The sequence below is a fragment of the Erpetoichthys calabaricus genome, chromosome 4, assembly GCF_900747795.2.
Source record: "Erpetoichthys calabaricus chromosome 4, fErpCal1.3, whole genome shotgun sequence".
Taxonomy (NCBI): domain Eukaryota; kingdom Metazoa; phylum Chordata; class Cladistia; order Polypteriformes; family Polypteridae; genus Erpetoichthys; species Erpetoichthys calabaricus.
In genome coordinates this window covers 56,195,143-56,215,035 of record NC_041397.2, presented here as the reverse complement: position 1 = coordinate 56,215,035, position 19,893 = coordinate 56,195,143, and the positions used below count along the sequence as shown (strand labels likewise).

Here is a 19,893-nt window from a genome sequence, read left to right as displayed (position 1 = left end):
TGTTTGTTTTTCTTTTTTATTATAGTGTTTCACCTACACTATAACACTATGTATTTATTTTTGGTAATTAAGTACTGTTTTTCATTTCTCTTGGGCTTCCTTGGTGATATTCAGAGATTGGTACTGCCTAGTTTGGCAGAAAAAAAACATCTTTTTTGAGTTCTTGTAACTGTACATAAGTCTTTTGCAGCAACTTTGAAAAATATTCACCAACTTGTGCTTACAGAATTTTCAACTTTGTGATGTTTGTGAGCTTTTTTTTGCATGTACCGTCTGCTTTAAGATCAACCCACAGCATTTAGGATCCGAGATTTGACATAGAGGGCGGCACGGTGGCACAGTGGGTAGCGCTGCTGCCTCGCAGTTGGGAGACCTAGGGACCTGGGTTCGCTTCCCGGATCCTCCCTGCGTGGAGTTTGCATGTTCTCCCCGTGTCTGCGTGGGTTTCCTCCCACAGTCCAAAGACATGCAGGTTAGGTGGATTGGCAATTCTAAATTGGCCTTGGTGTGTGGGTGTGTTTGTGTGTGTCCTGCGGTGGGTTGGCACCCTGCCCGGGATTGGTTCCTTGTGCCCTGTGTTGGCTGGGATTGGCTCCAGCAGACCCCCGTGACCCTGTGTTCGGATTCAGCGGGTTGGGAAATGGATGGATGGATTTGACATGGACATTTCATACTCCTCGATTTCATTTTACGCCATTCTTTTGTGGATTTGCTTCAGTGTTTGGGCCATTGGTTTGTTTCAAGGTCTACGTTTAGCTTCACCTTTTTGACAGATGGTCTCACATGCACCTCAAGTGCTGTCTATTGCAATGTTGAATTCATAGCTGACTCTACAATGGATAGTTTGCCAGACCCTGAGGCAGAAAGCCAGCCCAAAACCCCTATGCTCCAAAATCTATGCTTTACAGTTGGCATGGGGTTCTTTTATTCAAAGGTATGCTTTCAATTTGTGCTAAACATGACATCTAGCATTGTGGTCAAACAGCTCTCCCTTTGTCTCATCTGGCCAGAGCACACTGTTCCACTAGTTCTATTCTTCTCCAGGTGTTGTCTGACAAACTTCAGTTGGGCGCCTATTCATCTTCATTGGAAGCCGAGGCTTCTTCGTTATTGAGCTTGTATGTAGGGCAAAGTTGTGACTCGTGCACTTTGACATTCTCAGGGTGAGTATTGCCTATACTTGTAAAAGACTGGATGTTTTTTTAAATTCTTGGAGACTTCAAGCATTTTTCAACCTGTGCTTTGGCTGAATTTGGTGGCATCTGGATTGCCAGTATTTGTAATATTTTTTGTTTGTAGATTATACTTTTTGCCAGTGGTGTGATGAACTACAAATTACCTGGAATGGTTTTGAAACCCTTCCCAGACTTATAGTTACCAATAATTTTTCTTCTTAGGCTGAAGGAGTTCTTTTGATCTTGCCAGGGTGTAGTCACACACCTTAAGAGAGGGACCTCTAGTTAATCTGTGGTAATGTCCTATTCACCTGTTTTCCAAATTCTAATTTTAGGCATTTGTTGCAATTATAAAGAAAAGGGTGAACTAAGGAATTTGGATTTTTGTTGATTCTGTCAACCGTATAAATGAGTTGCCTGCAAGATGCAAGGATGTCTCTCATTTAAAAAGCAAATTTTTTTTTTGAGAAAAAATAATATGATATTTCTTTATCTTGATAGGTTGAAAGTTTGCTTTAGCACAACAGAAGGATTCATAAACACCAGAGATCACCTTTTTGTACCCCAAAGGAGGAATGAATAAACAGGACACTGATATTTTATGTGCAGACTTCTGGTTTATGATATTAATTGGGGAAGAGGATGGGGTTTGGAGTGAGCCACCTAGAAGAAGATATCACAAGGCAAATAGTTAAAAAGTAGCAGACACCTCTCCTGTTGCCTGTGAGTGTTATGGTACACATGGAGGAAACATGGAAACCAGATAAAACCACTAGACACCAAACTAAACACAGAACTATTTATTATTGTAACATATCATGTTGGCACTTACATTGCCTTTCACAACATAGTTGGAATCATTCATGATGTCACGTGCCAGTCCAAAATCAGCAATTTTTGCAGTCTTTCCATGTGTGACCAAAACATTCCTTGCAGCCAGGTCCCTGTGGATACACTGCAAAACAAGCAAAAATTCATATTAATATTTAAATGATTAATTTTAAACTTGGGTTTATATTGTGCATAATTATTTTTCTAAATGTTTTCTATATTTCCACACGGTATGCATTATTGTCATAAAACAGATGCTCCTTCTCTCTTTTATTTGACCTTTCCAAAAGAAGTACATTTGTGCATTACAACAGCATATACAGTATGGTACAGATAAATGACTTATAATGACAAATGATTTGGGGTCTGCCATTTGTATTTGTTTGGTGCTACTGTAAAACTGTAAAAAAATACATAAATACATCAGTTTATCAGGTAAACCTCTCAGACGCAGTAGTGGTGCCTCTGAAGCTAAGGATCTGTGCTGGTATCCAGACGGTTGGCAGTTCAGCTCCCCGTTAAAACCAAAAGAGATCCTACTCTGCTGGGCCCCTGAGCAAGACCCTTACCTGCAATTGCTCGAGGGGTGCTGACTGACCCTGCAATCTGGCCCCAAGGGGTATGCAAAAACTAACAAATTCCTAATATAAGAAATTGTATAAGGCGAAATAAATACCAAAAAAAAAGAAGTCACTCTTATCAGCCATTATCTCTTAACTTTCTCTGCCTGTATCATTTGCTACATTTTGCCTATCACTCCTTGTTCTCTCCAAGCACACATACTAACGTTACCATTTTCTGTCTTTGTAGTCTTCTGTTTTCATATAAGTATGACCTTTGTCTTCTTTATGAAGGGCCATAGTATAAAAGTATTGATTTCCTAATTCAGCATTCTCTCATTTGTCTCTTTGTCATCCAGGGGGGTGCCAGTATATGTTTGTTTTTTAATAAAGTAAATTACTGAAGAAATTATAATCCTATCATTATAAATAGCAAATCATAGTCAGCATTTTTGCAATATTCAGTATTGTATAACAAAGAGAAATTAGAGTAACTCAAAAGCATACTGCCCAAGAATGACCCGAAGATAAGTGTGAGCTAAAACTGGATGGTGATCTGACGTGAAGATGAGCTTATGCCAGTAAGGTGTGAGACCAGTGACAGAGAAATAAAATATAATCGATTCATGAAGTAGATTAATGACACAAGCAATGAAGCAGTCTAAATGAATCTGTCAAGCCTGGATGTGTGATAAACACAGGGTGGGATGGGTTCTTTGATATGGGGTTGAAGACCTGTCAGGTAGAGGAGAGATACATACATTTGTTTCCATTCTAAGAATCCCATAGCCTTGCAATTTTAAAATTTGTCTAGGTAAAGGGTGGAGAAAGGACACTTTGTAAAATGTTGGGGATCACAACTAATATTGGAACACAAGTGCGCTTAGGAGACAACTTCAAGGCTCATATAAATTTAATTACACTCCCACCTAGGTGTTGGCTCTGTTGCCTAATGCTTTTTCTCATCCTCTCTTTCTAGAACCAGTAATTGACAGCTGTAACACCAATGACATCATTTCCAACTCCCAAACACCTTTTCAATCTGCCAAATTATATAGGTTTCACCACAGTGCACCAAATCTTAATCTGTTTCTGCTATTTATTCTTACATATACTAAAATCTCCCAAATTCATCACATCCACTGCCCAGAGCTTTTGCCTGCATATTATCAAGTAAAAGTATTGCCACTCCACATTTCCAAGAGCCAATCACCAATGAAAAAGCAACAGAAGAGTGACAGCCATTCTTCCTAAGAATGTCCACAGCTAATATTTTTGTTTCACTGGAGAAGAGCCTCATCCACCCCACTGTGCCATAAATTGTCCAGGGCTCTTTTCCTCTTAACATTCAAATCTAGTGTACTATCTTGCAGTGAGATGGGACGGTGTGGGTCCTGCTCCATGCTCCCACTTCTCTTCTGGGAGCCTCTGGAACCCAACACCATCAGTAATGTAACTGGATGAACTGGCAGATGGGGACAAATCACTCTTGGAGCAAGGGGATGGTGCAAAGTGTAAAGGTGCTTTTATTAAAAACAAACCAAACAAAACCAAAACAGCGTCCATAGTGCAGTGCTTCAAAATGTTTCAATAAATAAATAATCCATAAAAACAAGGTGATAAAAGTGGAGGTTAAAAATCCAATAAATATTCCCATTAAAATGAGGTTAAAATCAACAGGCTGGAAGCTATCCTTTTTTAAAAGCCTGGTGTCTTCTTTTAGCTTGCGGCTCCCCTGCTTATCCCAACAGGCTTTGCACAGGTGTGGCGATTAGCAGCTCACGGCATCAATTACAGACACGGGTGATCCCGCACCTGTGCATGTCAGTTCGGAAACGCCCACTCCCACATCGCGCCTAAGAAACGCTTAGGCCACACTACCACACCCCCTCCTTAAGACGTGAGTGGGGCGATTATTTATTTAAAAAACTGGCCATCCATTTAGAGCTGCAGACCCGCTATATCACATGAGACAGTAATATTTTTATGTGAAGGACTGAGAGAAACATGTAGTTGAAAAGCAAGTCAATTTCATAACTGAAAGTCTGTCCTACCATTTAAACATACTGGAAACAAAATGAGATGAGGTGGCTCGGGCATCTGATTAGGATGCCTCCTGGACGCCTCCCTGGTGAGGTGTTCCGGGCACGTCCAACCGGGAGGAGGCCCCGGGGAAGACCCAGGACACGCTGGAGGGACTATGTCTCCCGGCTGGCCTGCGAATGCCTTGGGATTCCCCCGGAAGAGCTAGAAGAAGTGGCCGGAGAGAGGGAAGTCTGGGCATCTCTGCTCAAGCTGCTGCCCCCGCGACCCGACCTCGGATAAGCGGAAGAAAATGGATGGATGGATGGATGGAAACAAAATCAAAAATCACATGTCAAAACCGAGAGCAAGAGATCAAAATCCAGGACGGAAAAAAAATGGTTAGAAACATTTTAAATGAGAGGATTATCCACCATCTCATATACAGAATGGTCTCAGACACAAACATTTAACGCCACACCTACCTGACCCCTTGATGTTGTGACCTTAAAGGTCCCACCCATGGCAACTGGGAATTGTATCACAATGAAGGGATCCACAAAATGGAGGCAGTAACAGAAAAAATAAAATGGCATTGCAGCAAAATGCTAATAAATCATAAGTTCTTCAAAAATGCATTAAACATGAAATTTGATTTCAAAATCAGAATACCTGTATTACAGAACCCCATTAAAAACATAGAAAGTCAGAATCCATTCAGAACAAAGTACAAAAAAATTAATGAAAAGTAGTAATCATAACAACTAGGACACAAACCTTCAGCAAAAGGGTCAGTAAGTCAGACAAAGTGGAATAAAATCAAAAGAGAGCAAAGGAATGTAAAGTAAGTAGGGCATTGGAAAAGTAGAGAGCTCCATTTGGGCTCAGCTTTCAGGTCCCACATAAGATCCATCCAATCAAACAAAACTGTCATGAAGAAAGTACTCAAGGAAAGCATTCTCCACACCATTACACAACCTCCACTAATCTGGACTGTTGTCACAAGACAGGTTGGTTGCATGGGCACATGCTCTTGTTGCCAGTTTCTGAGCTCACCATCTGTGTGCCTCAGCAGAAATTAAGATTCACCAGCTCAGGTTATGTTTTCCCAGTTTTCAGTTGTTAAGTTTTGGTGAAACTGTGCTTACTGCAACCTCAGCTTTCTATTCTTGGCTGACCTGAGTGAAACTCGATGTGGTTATCTGCTGTGGTAGCCCACCCACCCCAAGTGATTGACTGATTAGATAATTGCATAGATAAGCAGGATGTGCAGATGTTCCTAATGAGTGAGTGTACATCTGTTGATAAGAGGCTGAGCTGGAATGCTACTTTCAAAACAGCCTTTATGAATTCCTTCATAACAGAGATGTTCTACTTAAAAATATATAGGTCAATTTTTAATTATTATATTAACTTGCCTCACTGAAGAAAAAAGTTTTGCAGTAAGTGTATGGTTTTGTGTGACTGTAAAAAAAGCTGCCTCCAGGGTGTGGTACAAATGGCAATGTAATGCTAAGTGGTGTTCAGCAAGATAAACAAGCAAATAGAAATAATAAAGTATCCAACAAAATAAAAAAGAACAAGTAACAAAACATATGTATAGCGTAACATTGTGGTGTGTACAGAGACTTGGTTAGCGGTCTTTGAAAGTTGGAGCATTTTTACATTTTTGTAGTCACTTTATAAAAGAGATTGTTATGACAATGGTGTTACATATTTTTCTAAAAATTAGTTATAATTAAAAATAACAGTGATAACAGAATGTACATGTACTAGTAGTGTAGTGTGCATAAATTAGGATGTCTTAACACCATTTTACAACATAATGTGGCTGAAATTGCTTTCAAAAGCAGCAGATTCCAAGTCAAGTAATGACAAGATTCATGTGCTATTATGAATTGTTGTTGGATGTGGAGGGCTTGTGGCTAATTGTTAGTTCAAATTTCTTAAAACATAAACATGTTCCACAGAAGTGCTTGATGAAGATTTAAATGCTATGCTGAAGTCTCAAGCTAAAACTGTTAGCTGCATTTGAACTTGATAGATTGTAGATCTTTGAGGTGCTTTGCTGATACATTACAGTGTCAGGGAAATATTGAATCATTAAGATCTTTAGACGATGTATCCATAAGGTTGTTTTTAATGTAGCAGAAATGTTGAATACAAGTTTAGTGACTGTAGCATAAAGTACGGTGGCCCAGAAACAAAATTAAAAAAAAAAAAACAAAGACAAAAAGGAATTAATTTCTACACAAGTTAAGCTGCTTTAATTTTTTACATTTATTGCCATGAGGACAATATCACTTACCCGCTTCAATTTCAAGGTGGAGGGGAAGTGAGCTGTTGTGACTGAGTTTTAAGCAAGATGCTGTGCAGCCACAGAGACAAGAATGGGATGGAGTAAAGGCAGAAGCCAGACTGTTAGCATATAGCAAGACCTATGTCTGTGTTCTGGCACAGTAAGGGACTCTGTTTACCTTGTAGATGAATAAATAAACACTATCCTTACTACAATATTGAGTAAATAAAGACATCATTACTGGTGAATTGAATAAATCAATCACATCTACTGTAGTACCTTTCTTGTATGGTAATACTCAGTTTTACACCCCTGCCTATATCTGACCCCACCCTATGCTGTGCCCTGCAGTGGGGTGAACTTGGTTCAGAATGGGCAACTGCAGGTGTTCCACTATTTTGATGTCAGGAGCAACTGTCGAATGAGTAAACAAGAACAAATTAAAAAATATAAAAGTTGGAGTAACTGCTCTCAAGATAAAACTGAAACAGTAAACTACTGTAATTCATAGTTGAATTCATAATAAAGGGTTCACTCTTTCAAGATTAATGAATTCACAAATTTACCAATGCTTTTCAATAGAAGATTTTGAAATTTCAAAAATGTGTGCAGTGCACTGTTTGAGATATCTCAACAAAAATGTAACACTCCTGTCAAATTTCCTTCTGTTGATTTCAACAGAAATTGGTACATTGGGAGCGGAGTTGTTTCACATAGACGCACAGACAGACATGGCTTTCACCATAGGTGCTTTTGGCATTATATACATATGCACCTAACAAACAAACAACTGGCCACTACTTTATATGCTTTTACTGTGCAGGTCTTTGGTTTCCCTATTTTGTAACTTCTCATTTCATATCATGCACAAACTCTCTCTCTCTCTGACTCAAAGAATCTTGCACTTAATTTAGGAAAACCACTCGAGTCAATTTTTAATCTAAAATACTTATTCATGAAAAGTCTGGTTTTTTTTTCTATCAGTATCACCTACACAAAACTCACCAAAATTGGTAAGACGTTTCAAGACAACAGATTATAATTGGTTCACTGTTGTTTAAGCTTAAACAAGAGAAAATTCAAAACATTTTTTTTCTTACATTTTTTGATGTCAGAAATTCCATCCCTTTTGCAACCTGATGGGAAAAACTCAATAGATCTTCAAATGTAAGCACCTGTAATTCTCTTTCTTGATATATTTTGACATTCTTATAATCGCATCCATCTACAAGCAACAAAACAAAACCCATAATTATATACTCATTTTAGCCATTTCAAGTGTATTAGAAAAGGTTCAAAAAATATTTCCAAGTTTTCTGTTGGTTTCTCATGATATTGCATAAGTTAATGCAAACAAAATGATGCCAGCAACAAAATTATAGAACAAAATAAAGCAAGCCTTACGAAACGTTTTGCAGTCTTCAAAGTTTGAAGTATTCAGAAGTGTTTCTCTTTCTCCTTCTAAAGTCTTAACCATGTTTATAGGGTGCATCGGAATATATGATCCATCATGCTGAAAGTTTCCATTGCTAAAAGAACAACATAGAAGAATAGTCTGAATTCTTTGTTCCTTTTGTACTGTAGAACAATAATAATCCATTTTTTAAAATTCATCAATTTTTTCTTTTCTGAAACCTGCTTATTTCAATAAAGGGGATTATGAAGCAGACTATGTTATGGCAGCATTAGCACAAGAACATACTCAGTCCTGGTTGTGATGTTCATTAATTACATGGCACACTTACTAACCTTCACAAACCCAGCTATTGGGGCTACTGTAAAAAAATGGTGTGTCCTCAATGGACAAATAAAGTAAAGTCAATAAGAACCAAAATAATGTTTACAGGTTTGTTCAAAAGAATAGTGGAATGAACAGGCCAAAGTTGCTTAATCAAAAGTAAAACAAATCCCAATAACAAAACAAAACTAAAACAAAACTCAAAGTTGAGAAGTTCAAAAGCAGAAGGACCTAATGGTTAACAAATACCCTGTCATGAACTAAAACTTCATATTAATAGTAAATGTGCAATTTTCTGTCTATTTCAATTCAAATCATACACACTATGTACTGTGTGCAGCCATCATGTCAAACAGCTGCCATATCCCAAACAGAATGGCTGTGACCACCAAAAGACTGAACAAAATGGCGGCACCCATGAAAATAACTCAAATTAAAATATTCTTGCAATGTCATAAACAAAATAACTAATTATAAATAAAAGATATAATAAATCACAAATTTAATAAGTATAACTCCCAAATGCCAGAGAGTGTTCATGACTTAAGAGTCTTCAGTTCTCATAGCCTGTATGTCTCTGGGAGGAAAGAGGAGTTCCTTAAGGAAATCCTCACACACACATATAGGGAGAATATCACATTCCACACACACTTTGCTAGCCACTTTCTTTCTATACCATCTACATTTTATAAATGTGAATTCAAACAACATACCTTAAAATATGATCCTGTTGAATATTGTGATATAAACTGAGGCTATTCTGTGTTAAAACAATAGCTAATGTCTTCTGAAATTTGTCTCGATTGCTCCTCAGGTAGTTGAGAAGGTCACCATTTTGACAATACTGGAAGATCAGGTAAACTGGGCCTATTAGAAGAGAAGGACAGAGATCACTTGTTCTAAATGTATCTACGTTGATTCTGAAGCAAAAACAAAAATATGAGGAATCATATGTTAAACTTGAGTAATTTCTGCATCATTTTAATACAAAGGGAGGCCAGATTTATCATCCATAGAAGTAATTTTGTATATAAGGGAATCCCAACAGATGTTATTCTGGATTCTCAAATTTGTATTAGTGCCAAAAAATACAACATTTTAGGGAGTATCATTGACTTTCTCTAACTGAGTGAAGCACATGGTCATTTAAAATGTGAGAATCAGTGTATCTTCTCACCACCTTCTGAAATTTTCAAATAATTAAATCTATATAGTCCTTGTTGGTCAATGGAAAATTGCTGCTTTTCTACATGCCATGTTCTTTAAACACCAAAATATTCTTCAACATTAATAAAGACACACCACAAAAGTGAATGAAAGATGAAGAAGTACTGAAAATATATTTACAGAGTAAGAAAGGAGGAAAGAAATAAAAGTATTGTAGAAAACTGGACATACACACTCTAGTCTTTTGCTAAAAGGCAAACAAGACAGCAGTGTACCCAGACTGTATTCTTTAAATAACTTTATGGAAATGCACTAGTTTACAGCTGAATTATATTTTACAGACACATTAGTAATTTAAACAATTTACTGTATATAGCTGTTACAATTTTGTCATTTTTACATTTAAATGTTACTTGGAAGTTGTGTTTTAAAGGATTATTTCACCCAAAAAAGATATTTTTTATATATTGCTCACCCAATGTAGTTTACAGTAGTGGCTGAGAAAAAAATTTAATTTCATGTTTTCATTGAGAAAGTAAATAAAGATTCTACCAGAAAGGGACTCAATAGCAACCAATGTTGGACAATATGGCAAACAATATGAAAACAACTTTATAATTTAATTTGCATTGCTTCACATTAGATAACTATTTTAAACCACTACTTTTATCTAAGCTTTAGACAGCCACACCAATTAAAAATAATTTTTTTAAAACAAATTTCATTCAACAACAACAACAACATTTATTTATATAGCACATTTTCGTACAAATGATCAATTCCACAAGAGGAAAGTTTTAACTTCTCACCGATCCAGCAAGACTTCAAGAAATGAATGAAATAGCTTAGTGAGAGACTAGTGAAAAGTCCATTATTAAGAGACCTGCAAACAATTTTATTGATATTTGATAGTAAATGTGTCCAAGTTTGTAATCCAAAGAATCTGGTGTTACATTATATGCAAAGCTTTACTCTTGTTAAGATTTGCCTACCAACAATGATGGAAAATCCCACCACAAGTGCAAATCATACCTGATTCCACCAAAACAAACTGTGAATCGACCTAATGATATCAGATTTCATTATGAATTTAATATACAGAACAAGTAACAATAACAGAAAAGGGAAATAAATAAAGCAACTAATAATCAAGAAAACTATACAGAAAAGCCAACTAAAAAGAATAGGCAAAGCTCCAATACCAAACAAAAGCAGCAACCTTTGAATAACAATGAATGCAGCAAAGAATAATATTAAAAGACAATAATAATCCAAAACCTAATCCAAAACAGCAAAACAATACAAATAACCCAAAAGACTAAATTTACAATGCTAGAATTATTAGCACAGCTGAGGAATTAGTCACCCTTCTTAGGCTCAATCATAAATTTAAACCATTTATCTAATACAAGGAACATAATAAGGGGGATAAGAAAAGGCAGAAAAAGTGAGGGTGAGGTTCCATCTTAAACACAACTCTTAATCCTTCCTTCTACATGAAAGACCCTGGTTACGACATGTTACCTTGAAAAAGAGCAATCAGTGAATATTAAATTGAGTGAGTGCCCCATCATACCTGACACAGTGCATGCTCCAAGCAAATTAACAATATTTTCATGGTTCCCAATCTGTGTTAACATTTTCAGTTCTGCCATGATGGCATCTTTTTCAGAAGGCTGATATTTATCTGTGGAAGACCAAATAGTAAAAATGTTAAAAAATAAAATTAAAATGCTGAAAATGTTTAAAATTTAAAAAGTTAATTGGACAAAATGATAAAGTGTACATCATTCTGTTTCTTGATCAAAAGAGGATGAATAATAATTATTTAAGGACCAGGAAAATTTAGGATCTGATCATTCATACTTACTATTAATGCATACAGCATCTGCCTTCTGTGTCACTTTTTCAAAGGATTCACAAAGTAAATGCAAATGTTATAGAAAATACACTAAACATCTATGCAAAGCAATAATCCAAGGAAAAAATAAACCTTCTATAGTTAGAAATTTAAAAATATTTTTGTTTCTATTTTTTGAGTAATGCTTCTATACCAGGGGTAGGCAACGTCGGTCCTGGAGTGCCACAGTATGTGCAGGTTTTTGTTCCAACCCAGTTCCTTAACGAGAACTCAATTATTGCTGATGAAGCACATATTGCTTAAGTGACATTTTAATGCTTCATTTTAGTGGTCTCGCTTGTTAAGGTTCTCCAACCTTAATTGCTTATTTCAATCTTAAACTGCTGCATTCAGTGTTTTAATTGCTCCTTATTAGCAATAAGATGTAAAACAGGGATAGGCAATGTCGGTCCTGGTGAGCCGCAGTGGCTACAGGTTTTTATTCAACCCAATTGCTTAATTAGAAACCAACCATTGCCAATCTCAGACCTTATTTAATTTAATGGCTTGTTAGTCTGTGCAATGTAAGGCTTTTATATCGTAGATTTTTTTCCTTTCCAAGGATATCATCCAAATGATTTGAAGCCTAAAACAGATCATTTTCAGTCTGTCACATTTTTCTATTAAGTGTTTTATTAAATCAAACCGTGCATGATGAACACACACAGATGTAATTGGAAAAAAGCTAGCTGGAGAACTGCTGGCTGCTTTGTCTTTTACATCTTATTGCTAATAAGGAGCAATTAAAACACTGAATGCAGCAGTTTAAGATTGAAATAAGCAATTAAGGTTGGAGAACCTTAACAAGCGAGACCACTAAAATGAAGCATTAAAATGTCACTTAAGCAATATGTGCTTCATCAGCAATAATTGAGTTCTCGTTAAGGAACTGGGTTGGAACAAAAACCTGCACATACTGTGGCACTCCAGGACCGAAGTTGCCTACCCCTGTTCTATACAACAGTCTACAGACTAAAAATAATTTATAGTGCTTCACTTTTTTTCCAATCTTCAGAAAGGAAAGGAATCATTTTAACTTCCAGAATTCAATGTAATCTCTGGAAATTCCTTGAAATTTCTTATTTGCATTTAAAAAGTGAAAATCACTTTTCTTTACAAAAGCGCTCATTGCAACACCTTGTTCATATACTCAAATCATTTTCATATTCAGTTTGATTTAATTTTTATTTATTTTTGTATATCACTCTTCACTGAGTGTAGGTTTATAGAGCTGTAACAACTTCACAGGTAAAAAGCAATTACAGCTTTATAAATTACTAATTACATATTGCATGCACAGATTAGTTTAAACCCAAAATAAGACAGAGCAGTTCCAAACTCATTGAAATAAATGGAAGCTATCAATATCTTTTTGTTAAAATTATTGCTGAACTACAGCTAGTTGACAATGGAGGATCTATCTATCTATAATAACATCTTATCTATTATTCAGTATTGTTAACAGATAGATAGATAGATAGATAGATAGATAGATAGATAGATAGATAGATAGATAGATAGATAGATAGATAGATAGATAGAGCTGCCTTTAAAGTCAATATTAGTTTTGATAAGTTTAGAAAGATGTGTTAAATAATATTAAGACATATAAAAGCATGTGACAATGAGCTCTCATGCTTCTTTAAGCATATATTTCATGTAATTTTACTCACTTCTTGAAATAATGAATGAAATACACAAGCCTTATATTGTAGTTACTTACCTTTGAGCATTTTCACAGCTACTTGTAGAGATTCTCCTGGTTTAAAGATGCCAAAAGCATTGGCTGCAACTACCTTCCCAAAGGCCCCAGCACCCAGCTCTTTCCCTAAAAATGTGTGATATGCATGTAGTGTTATTTCATTTTTAAAATTTTCTGCCAGACACTTAAAATTAAATATTTTGGACCATTTTGAGAAAATATATGTGGTACACTATTTAAACATCACTTCTCACCAAGTTTCAGATTTTCCCTTGGAAATTCCCATTTTGTATCATACTCAATGTTTCGAAAATCAATATATATGTATTCATTATCCGAGGGTCCAATAAATTGTATCATTTGCATTTGATTCTCATATTTTGGTTTCTAAAAAAAGCACAACAAAGTAGTGATTAGAAACTATTATTTCATGTAATCTAAATGATACCAAAAACATTTTCTTACCCTTTTGCCATTATAGTACATGAAACATAACAGAAGAATAACTACAGGCACACCAACCCCAACTGTTGCATAATATAATGTTTTCTCACTCTTCTGTGGCAAATTTGCTGTCAAAAAAAATAAACATTGTAAAATATAAGAATAGCCTTAAAGGTTAAAGCAGTTTTCTATATAGTTATTTTTACTGTGCAAGGTAGGGTGTTAAGCACATTACTATTATCATATTTTTGGTAGCTGCTTTTATCCACGATTCACCACAACTGTTTCCACTCTTTTCATAGCTAGTTCTTAGACAAGTTAAATGACTCACTCAGAGTCACACAGTGAGCTGGAGATGAGAACTGAACTGGCAATACAGCGACTCAAACTCCTTAACAACACAAGAACTCCTACAATAAATGCATGCATGCTTTGAAAGCATTTACAGTATAAAGTTCAATTTTGTTACTTCAGTTCTATCTTGTTCTTTATTTCTAAATCTCTAAACAATAAAGAATCACCTTTACATCTATAATTTATGTTCACTGGATATGTGTAATTTTATGTGATGTTTTCTTGTATTCTTTAACAAATGTTCCATTCAAAGTCTTAATTAGAGATGCCACATAAGTCCATTAAGGCCAAAAATTTAGATCTAGGTCAGCTTTTTTTGGCTAATGATAATCTCTAGGCTGGCACAATTCTTTACTTAGTTTTTTTTTCTTTCTATGACAGGGGTACAGAAGAGCTGATACCTGCCTAATTAAACTGTGAGCAAGGTAGGAACCAACCCTGGATGGAATGTCCATTGTGGCAGGAGGCTGGGGGGCAGACCCAGCCGGGACGCCTGGAAGGAGATCTATACGTCCTCCGGGCCACTAGGGGGCAACCGCCCTGGATAGCAAGGGGAGCACGGGGAAGTAGCAGGGAGGCTCAAACCCGTGAGGGCCCGTGGCTACCGCAAGGGGGCACCCCAAGCCTCATAAAGCCCGGGAGATCGACACTTCCCCCACACCTGGGAAGGTGAAGGAAGGACCATCCAGCAACGCCCGGAGTGCTTCCAGGTGCTCATGCGGCACTTCCACCACACCAGGAAGTGCCGCTGGAAGAACGTTAGCAAGCACCTGGAGCAAGTCCGGGTGACTATAAAGGGGGCCGCCTTCCTACAGTCAGGGAGCAAGAGTCGGGAGCTGGAGGAGGACGAAGCTCCAGTGACAGAGGGAAGAAATGCGGCCCACGGACATTGAAAGGCCCGAGTAAGGGCGATTGGTGTGGGGCACTGTGTGTGTGCAAAACTGTAAATAAACGGGTGTTTTATAGAAGTACTGATGTCAGTCTGATGGCTAGCTCTCACAGCATCCAATGCAGTGCACACTCGCTCCAGTCACCTTTTTCCAGATCACATTTTAAGCATACAATGAACCTAACCTGGAGAAAAAAAAACCTCAATGCAAACAATTGAAGGAATTGGAACTGTCGAGCACCATTACTGTGCTATAACTACAATGTAAATTCATCAAGACTGTTGAAAATGCCATTGAATATCAACTTTCAACTGATGAATGAAGTCAGCATGCCGCTTCACAAACCAAAAAACAGACATAATGAATATTGTTGTATTGTTTGTACTTGTGGAATAGGAAGCTTAAATCCAGCTGATATACAGTTAAGTTTTTTTTTTTTTTTGCTATCTAGTGACCACAGCATTTCTGTAACTATGCATATCTGAATTTACTTAATGCCCCTGTGCTGACTTCCTTTTTAAGGTGTGCAGACTATCGACATGGTGCTTGCATCTTCTGTTAAAAGAATCAACAGCATACATCTGTAGGTGGGTCTCCAGTTCATACACTCAAAAAAATGAACAGAAAAGCTGCACTTGCTTTATCGGCAGCTTTCCCACAATGCCATAAGCACTGCTTCTTCACAAGCACATAAATGTTCCCCCTACTACTAGCATTCAGTATATTTCAAAGCAGACTTGTAGCATTATTGGCTCTTTCCTTTGATGTCATCAACTTTAAATGATGGACAATTATCATTTAATGATAAAAAAGTGAACTATCGATTCTCAAAAAAAGGTTCGGAAAAATCATTGTACTCAATTTAGGTGTCATTAAAATATCGGACAGTAAAGTACAAAGTTACTCTTAGAGTAGGGACTAGAGACTAAATAAATTACTTACCTTGTCCAACATTTTGACAAAAAGAACCATAATCGTTTTGTGCACAACATCTGATCCAGTGTTTTTTACTCAGTGAATTTAGGTCCAGTAGATTAGAAACCTTTTTATGGCCAAAAATTTGTCCATCAGTTACTGATGCAATCCCATTGTCGTTTATTTTCTTCCAAGATGTTTCACCACTACAACTGAAGAAAATGATATTCAGAAAGCAGGATCTGTAATACTTTTATATTTTAAATTTACCCTGGAGTATCCATTTTAAACCTTGTGCAACTTGGTTTCAGGTCACTTGTCTCGACTGCAGCAGCACCAACTGCCTTTCTGTGTCAGTGCACACATATGAGACCATCCAGACCTACATTGTTGGAGTAAGTACAAGTCCTGAAGTAAACCCACTTGAACACGATGGGAATATAACGTACATCAGTTTGTTCTAATATCACTTAACACTGAAATAAAAAAATAATGGCAAAATAGGTAACTGTGATAAAACTAATTATCTAGAAACTGTATACTGTAAATGGAAAAGCAACTTTTGGAATCACTCTATTTTATTGATTTTATTTTTGACACTTTACTCTAATGTGTCAATTGAAGAATGTTGTTCATTAATTTAATTTCCTAGACTGTCCTTGCAAGCTGGACACAGAATGCTGGATCTTATTTAAAGAAAGTTTGGTGCTTATGACTTACTTGAGCTCTTCAGGGCATTCCAACCAGGTTAAAGCAGGCTCAGGATAACTTTCACCAATACATGCCACTTTTCCGTCAGTTTCAAATGCTAAACTGATGTGTGGTGTTGCTAAAGGAAAATAAAGCAATCAAGCAGGTTAGCCATGGATTTTCTATTGATCCTGTAGCTGGCACTTAAAATAGGCAATCACCTTTACCCAAGCACGCTAATTATCTTCCCCAGCACTCCTTAACTTATAAAGTTTTCAATACATGAAAGAGCCTGGTCTTTGGGAACCTTAGAGATACTGGTAAAACATTTGTTTCCTTTGAACATCTCCTTCTTAAACTGAATCTTCTAGCAACCCACTTCTTTAAATTATAAGCAAGTAAGAAATTTTGTTAAATTATACGTGCCACACATCCCTAATGCTCTCTTTCTATTGATGACAGAAACTGCATTATCTTGAACTAATAAATATTTAAACAGGATTTTTACAATCCCTGTTGAAACATTCACCCTCGATCAAAAGACATTTCAGTCAGAATTTCAAATAAAAGACGGAATTCAACCAGTTTTCATCAATTTGTGCAAAGCATGCTGAAATTGAAGTAAACATCATACACTGCATGTTCTTATTTCAACTTATCTTATCTGAAATACCAAGCAAAGCCGTTAAATTTAGGTGATGTAGTCAGGAACCTGCTTTTCTTGGGCATATGTTTTTCAGTCGACCACATTCAAGCCATATCGAGTACAAAAATCTTTCCTTGCATGTCTGACAGAGTTGGAGCTGATGTTACTAGTAATCTGCTAATAACACGGTTCAGAGAATGACTAGATGTGATAATTCTGCAGGATCTGTTCTTACATTTTACACTACATTGTTTCTCATCTCAGCACATTCCACCAAATATAACACAGTGCAAAACTTGAAAAGAAAATCGGATTTTCTACTTGAGGAACTATACAAGATTTCTTTAGAATTTTGCCAGGATTTATTAACTTTGTTCTTGAGTAAGCATGTTAGGTCCCTTTAAGATGCTTCAATATCTTTCAGTGACGTCCTAATGGGTTATCTGATTTCATTTCAGAACTCCACAGAGGAGCTGGGGGTGGTGTTGAGTTTGAATGTAATATGAAATGTTGTATTGCTTACTGTACACTTAACTGTTCTGTACAGCACTTATTGTAATGAATTCCTATAAATTAGCAAGGGACATAAAAGAAAAGCAGGATAAAAGGCAGTTGATTTTTACAAGAATCAAGATAAATAAGAATTCTTATTCTTTATTATATATGGCATCCTTGTGTTCCTACTCAACTGTGACCAACTTTCTAAAGTTCAAACTTTATTTTATAGCCATGAGAGAGCTAAAGTTATAAATATGCAACATTTCATGCTTATTGTTTGATTTTCTTAAGTAAAAACAAGTCTTTCCTTTGATTAAACTCAGTATAGAAGCATCCCCAACTCATCATTCTTAACTGATATGATGACTGCCACATAACCAGTTTGCGCATGTGTAGCAGACCTTCTGCAACAGGAAAGTATCCCTGGAAACCAGTAAAGCCCTGATGACATCATCAAAGAAGGACCACAAATAACATTAAATCTATACTAATAAAAGGCAAAGCCCTCACTGACTCACTGACTGACTGACTCACTCACTCATCACTAATTCTCCAACTTCCCGTGTAGGTAGAAGTCTGAAATTTGGCAGGCTCATTCCTTACAGCTTACTTACAAAAGTTAGGCAGGTTTTATTTCGAAATTCTACGCGTAATGGTCATAACTGGAACCTGTTTGACTGATTCACTCACCACTAATTCTCCAACTTCCCGTGTAGGTAGAAGGCTGAAATTTGGCAGGCTCATTCCTTACAGCTTACTTACAAAAATTAGGCAGGTTTCATTTCGAAATGCTATGTGTAATGGTCATAACTGGAACCTGTTTTTTGTCCATATACTTTAATGGAGGAGGCGGAGTCACGTATTACGCCTCCTACGTAATCACGTGAACTGAAAACGAGGAAGAGATTTACAGCACAAGTCAAACGCGGGAACGAAGGTAAATGACGTTAATTGTTGACTGTCTTTTAATACTCCGTACTTGTTGAGTGTCTTTTAATACTGTGTAAGCATACATATTAACACATGTGCAATTAAACGTGTGCATTTACGGGGTGATTTCTCAGGCTTAAAAGCTTGCCTTTTATTAAAAAGTTAAATGCAAACTCTTTTCATTCTGAAGGGCACAAACCACGTTAGATTTCAGCCGTTAAACGCGCAAAAATGTCAGTACACCAGATAAATAAGCGCAACATATTATCAGTTGTATTGTATGCTTACAATACATATAGAAATGTGTTAATCGTTAACCAATATTATGGGATGGTGTTTTTCGACTTGCGCCTTGATTTAAACGATTGCATGTCTTGGTGGGTTTGCATAGCTTATTGTCAATATCTTTACACCTCTTTTTAAGACTTAATTTAAAAAGGTTTTCTTTTCTTCTTAATTATAATTTAAAAGCAATACTTCACTGCTGCGAAGCCCCTCTAGCGCTGACGTCAGACGTTCGATTACCGTAAGCGAGTGCAGTGAGTGTGTACGCCTGATGAGCCAAGAATAAGGGGGAAACAGGTGTCGCGTACTCTTTGCATTATTTGACAGTAAACTATTTTCATCCATTCTATGATCTGCTTCTCACAACTGAAGGCACCGTGCCTGATGTTACCTGACTTGCTGGCCAACCATAAGCGTTACCTGGTAGGTAACCACCCACTCACTTCACTCCAATACGGGAATCAAACCTCAGACGTCAGCGCTAGAGGCGAAGCCCCTAAAATTGCGCCACGGCGTGTGGTTCGTTTATTTGACAGCATGTAGATCGGGGTAACTACATTCACGGCATTCGTAGTCTGATTCACAATCTGATTGTATGGGTGGTTACCTACCAGGTAACGCTTATGGTTAGCCAGCAAGTCAGCTCAAAGTGATCACTCGAGTGAACGCAGCTTCACAAAAAAACAGATCCTTAACAAACTGTTATTGGTATATTTTCCCTCAATTTTAAAAGGTTTTCTTTTCTTCTTAATAAAAATTTAAAAGCAGTACTTCGCCGGTGCGAAGCGCGGGGATTTGAGCGACTGACGCATACAGACATATTCATGAGTGCAGGTACTTCGGAAAG

General features: G+C 36.9%; 1 protein-coding gene across 1 annotated transcript in view; it reads right to left on the bottom strand.

Moving 5' to 3' along the window:
* Positions 1–19,893, bottom strand: part of flt3 (fms related receptor tyrosine kinase 3) — a 127,565-nt gene that overhangs the window by 15,978 nt on the left and 91,694 nt on the right. The window contains exons 11-20 of the mRNA XM_028799487.2: positions 16,718–16,826; positions 16,025–16,209; positions 13,860–13,966; positions 13,649–13,781; positions 13,416–13,520; positions 11,369–11,479; positions 9,339–9,492; positions 8,292–8,416; positions 7,988–8,112; positions 2,008–2,130 (exon numbers count right to left, since the gene is read on the bottom strand). Of these exons, the coding sequence (XP_028655320.1) occupies positions 2,008–2,130; positions 7,988–8,112; positions 8,292–8,416; positions 9,339–9,492; positions 11,369–11,479; positions 13,416–13,520; positions 13,649–13,781; positions 13,860–13,966; positions 16,025–16,209; positions 16,718–16,826 (1,277 nt within the window). The remainder of the gene's footprint in view (positions 1–2,007; positions 2,131–7,987; positions 8,113–8,291; positions 8,417–9,338; positions 9,493–11,368; positions 11,480–13,415; positions 13,521–13,648; positions 13,782–13,859; positions 13,967–16,024; positions 16,210–16,717; positions 16,827–19,893) is intronic.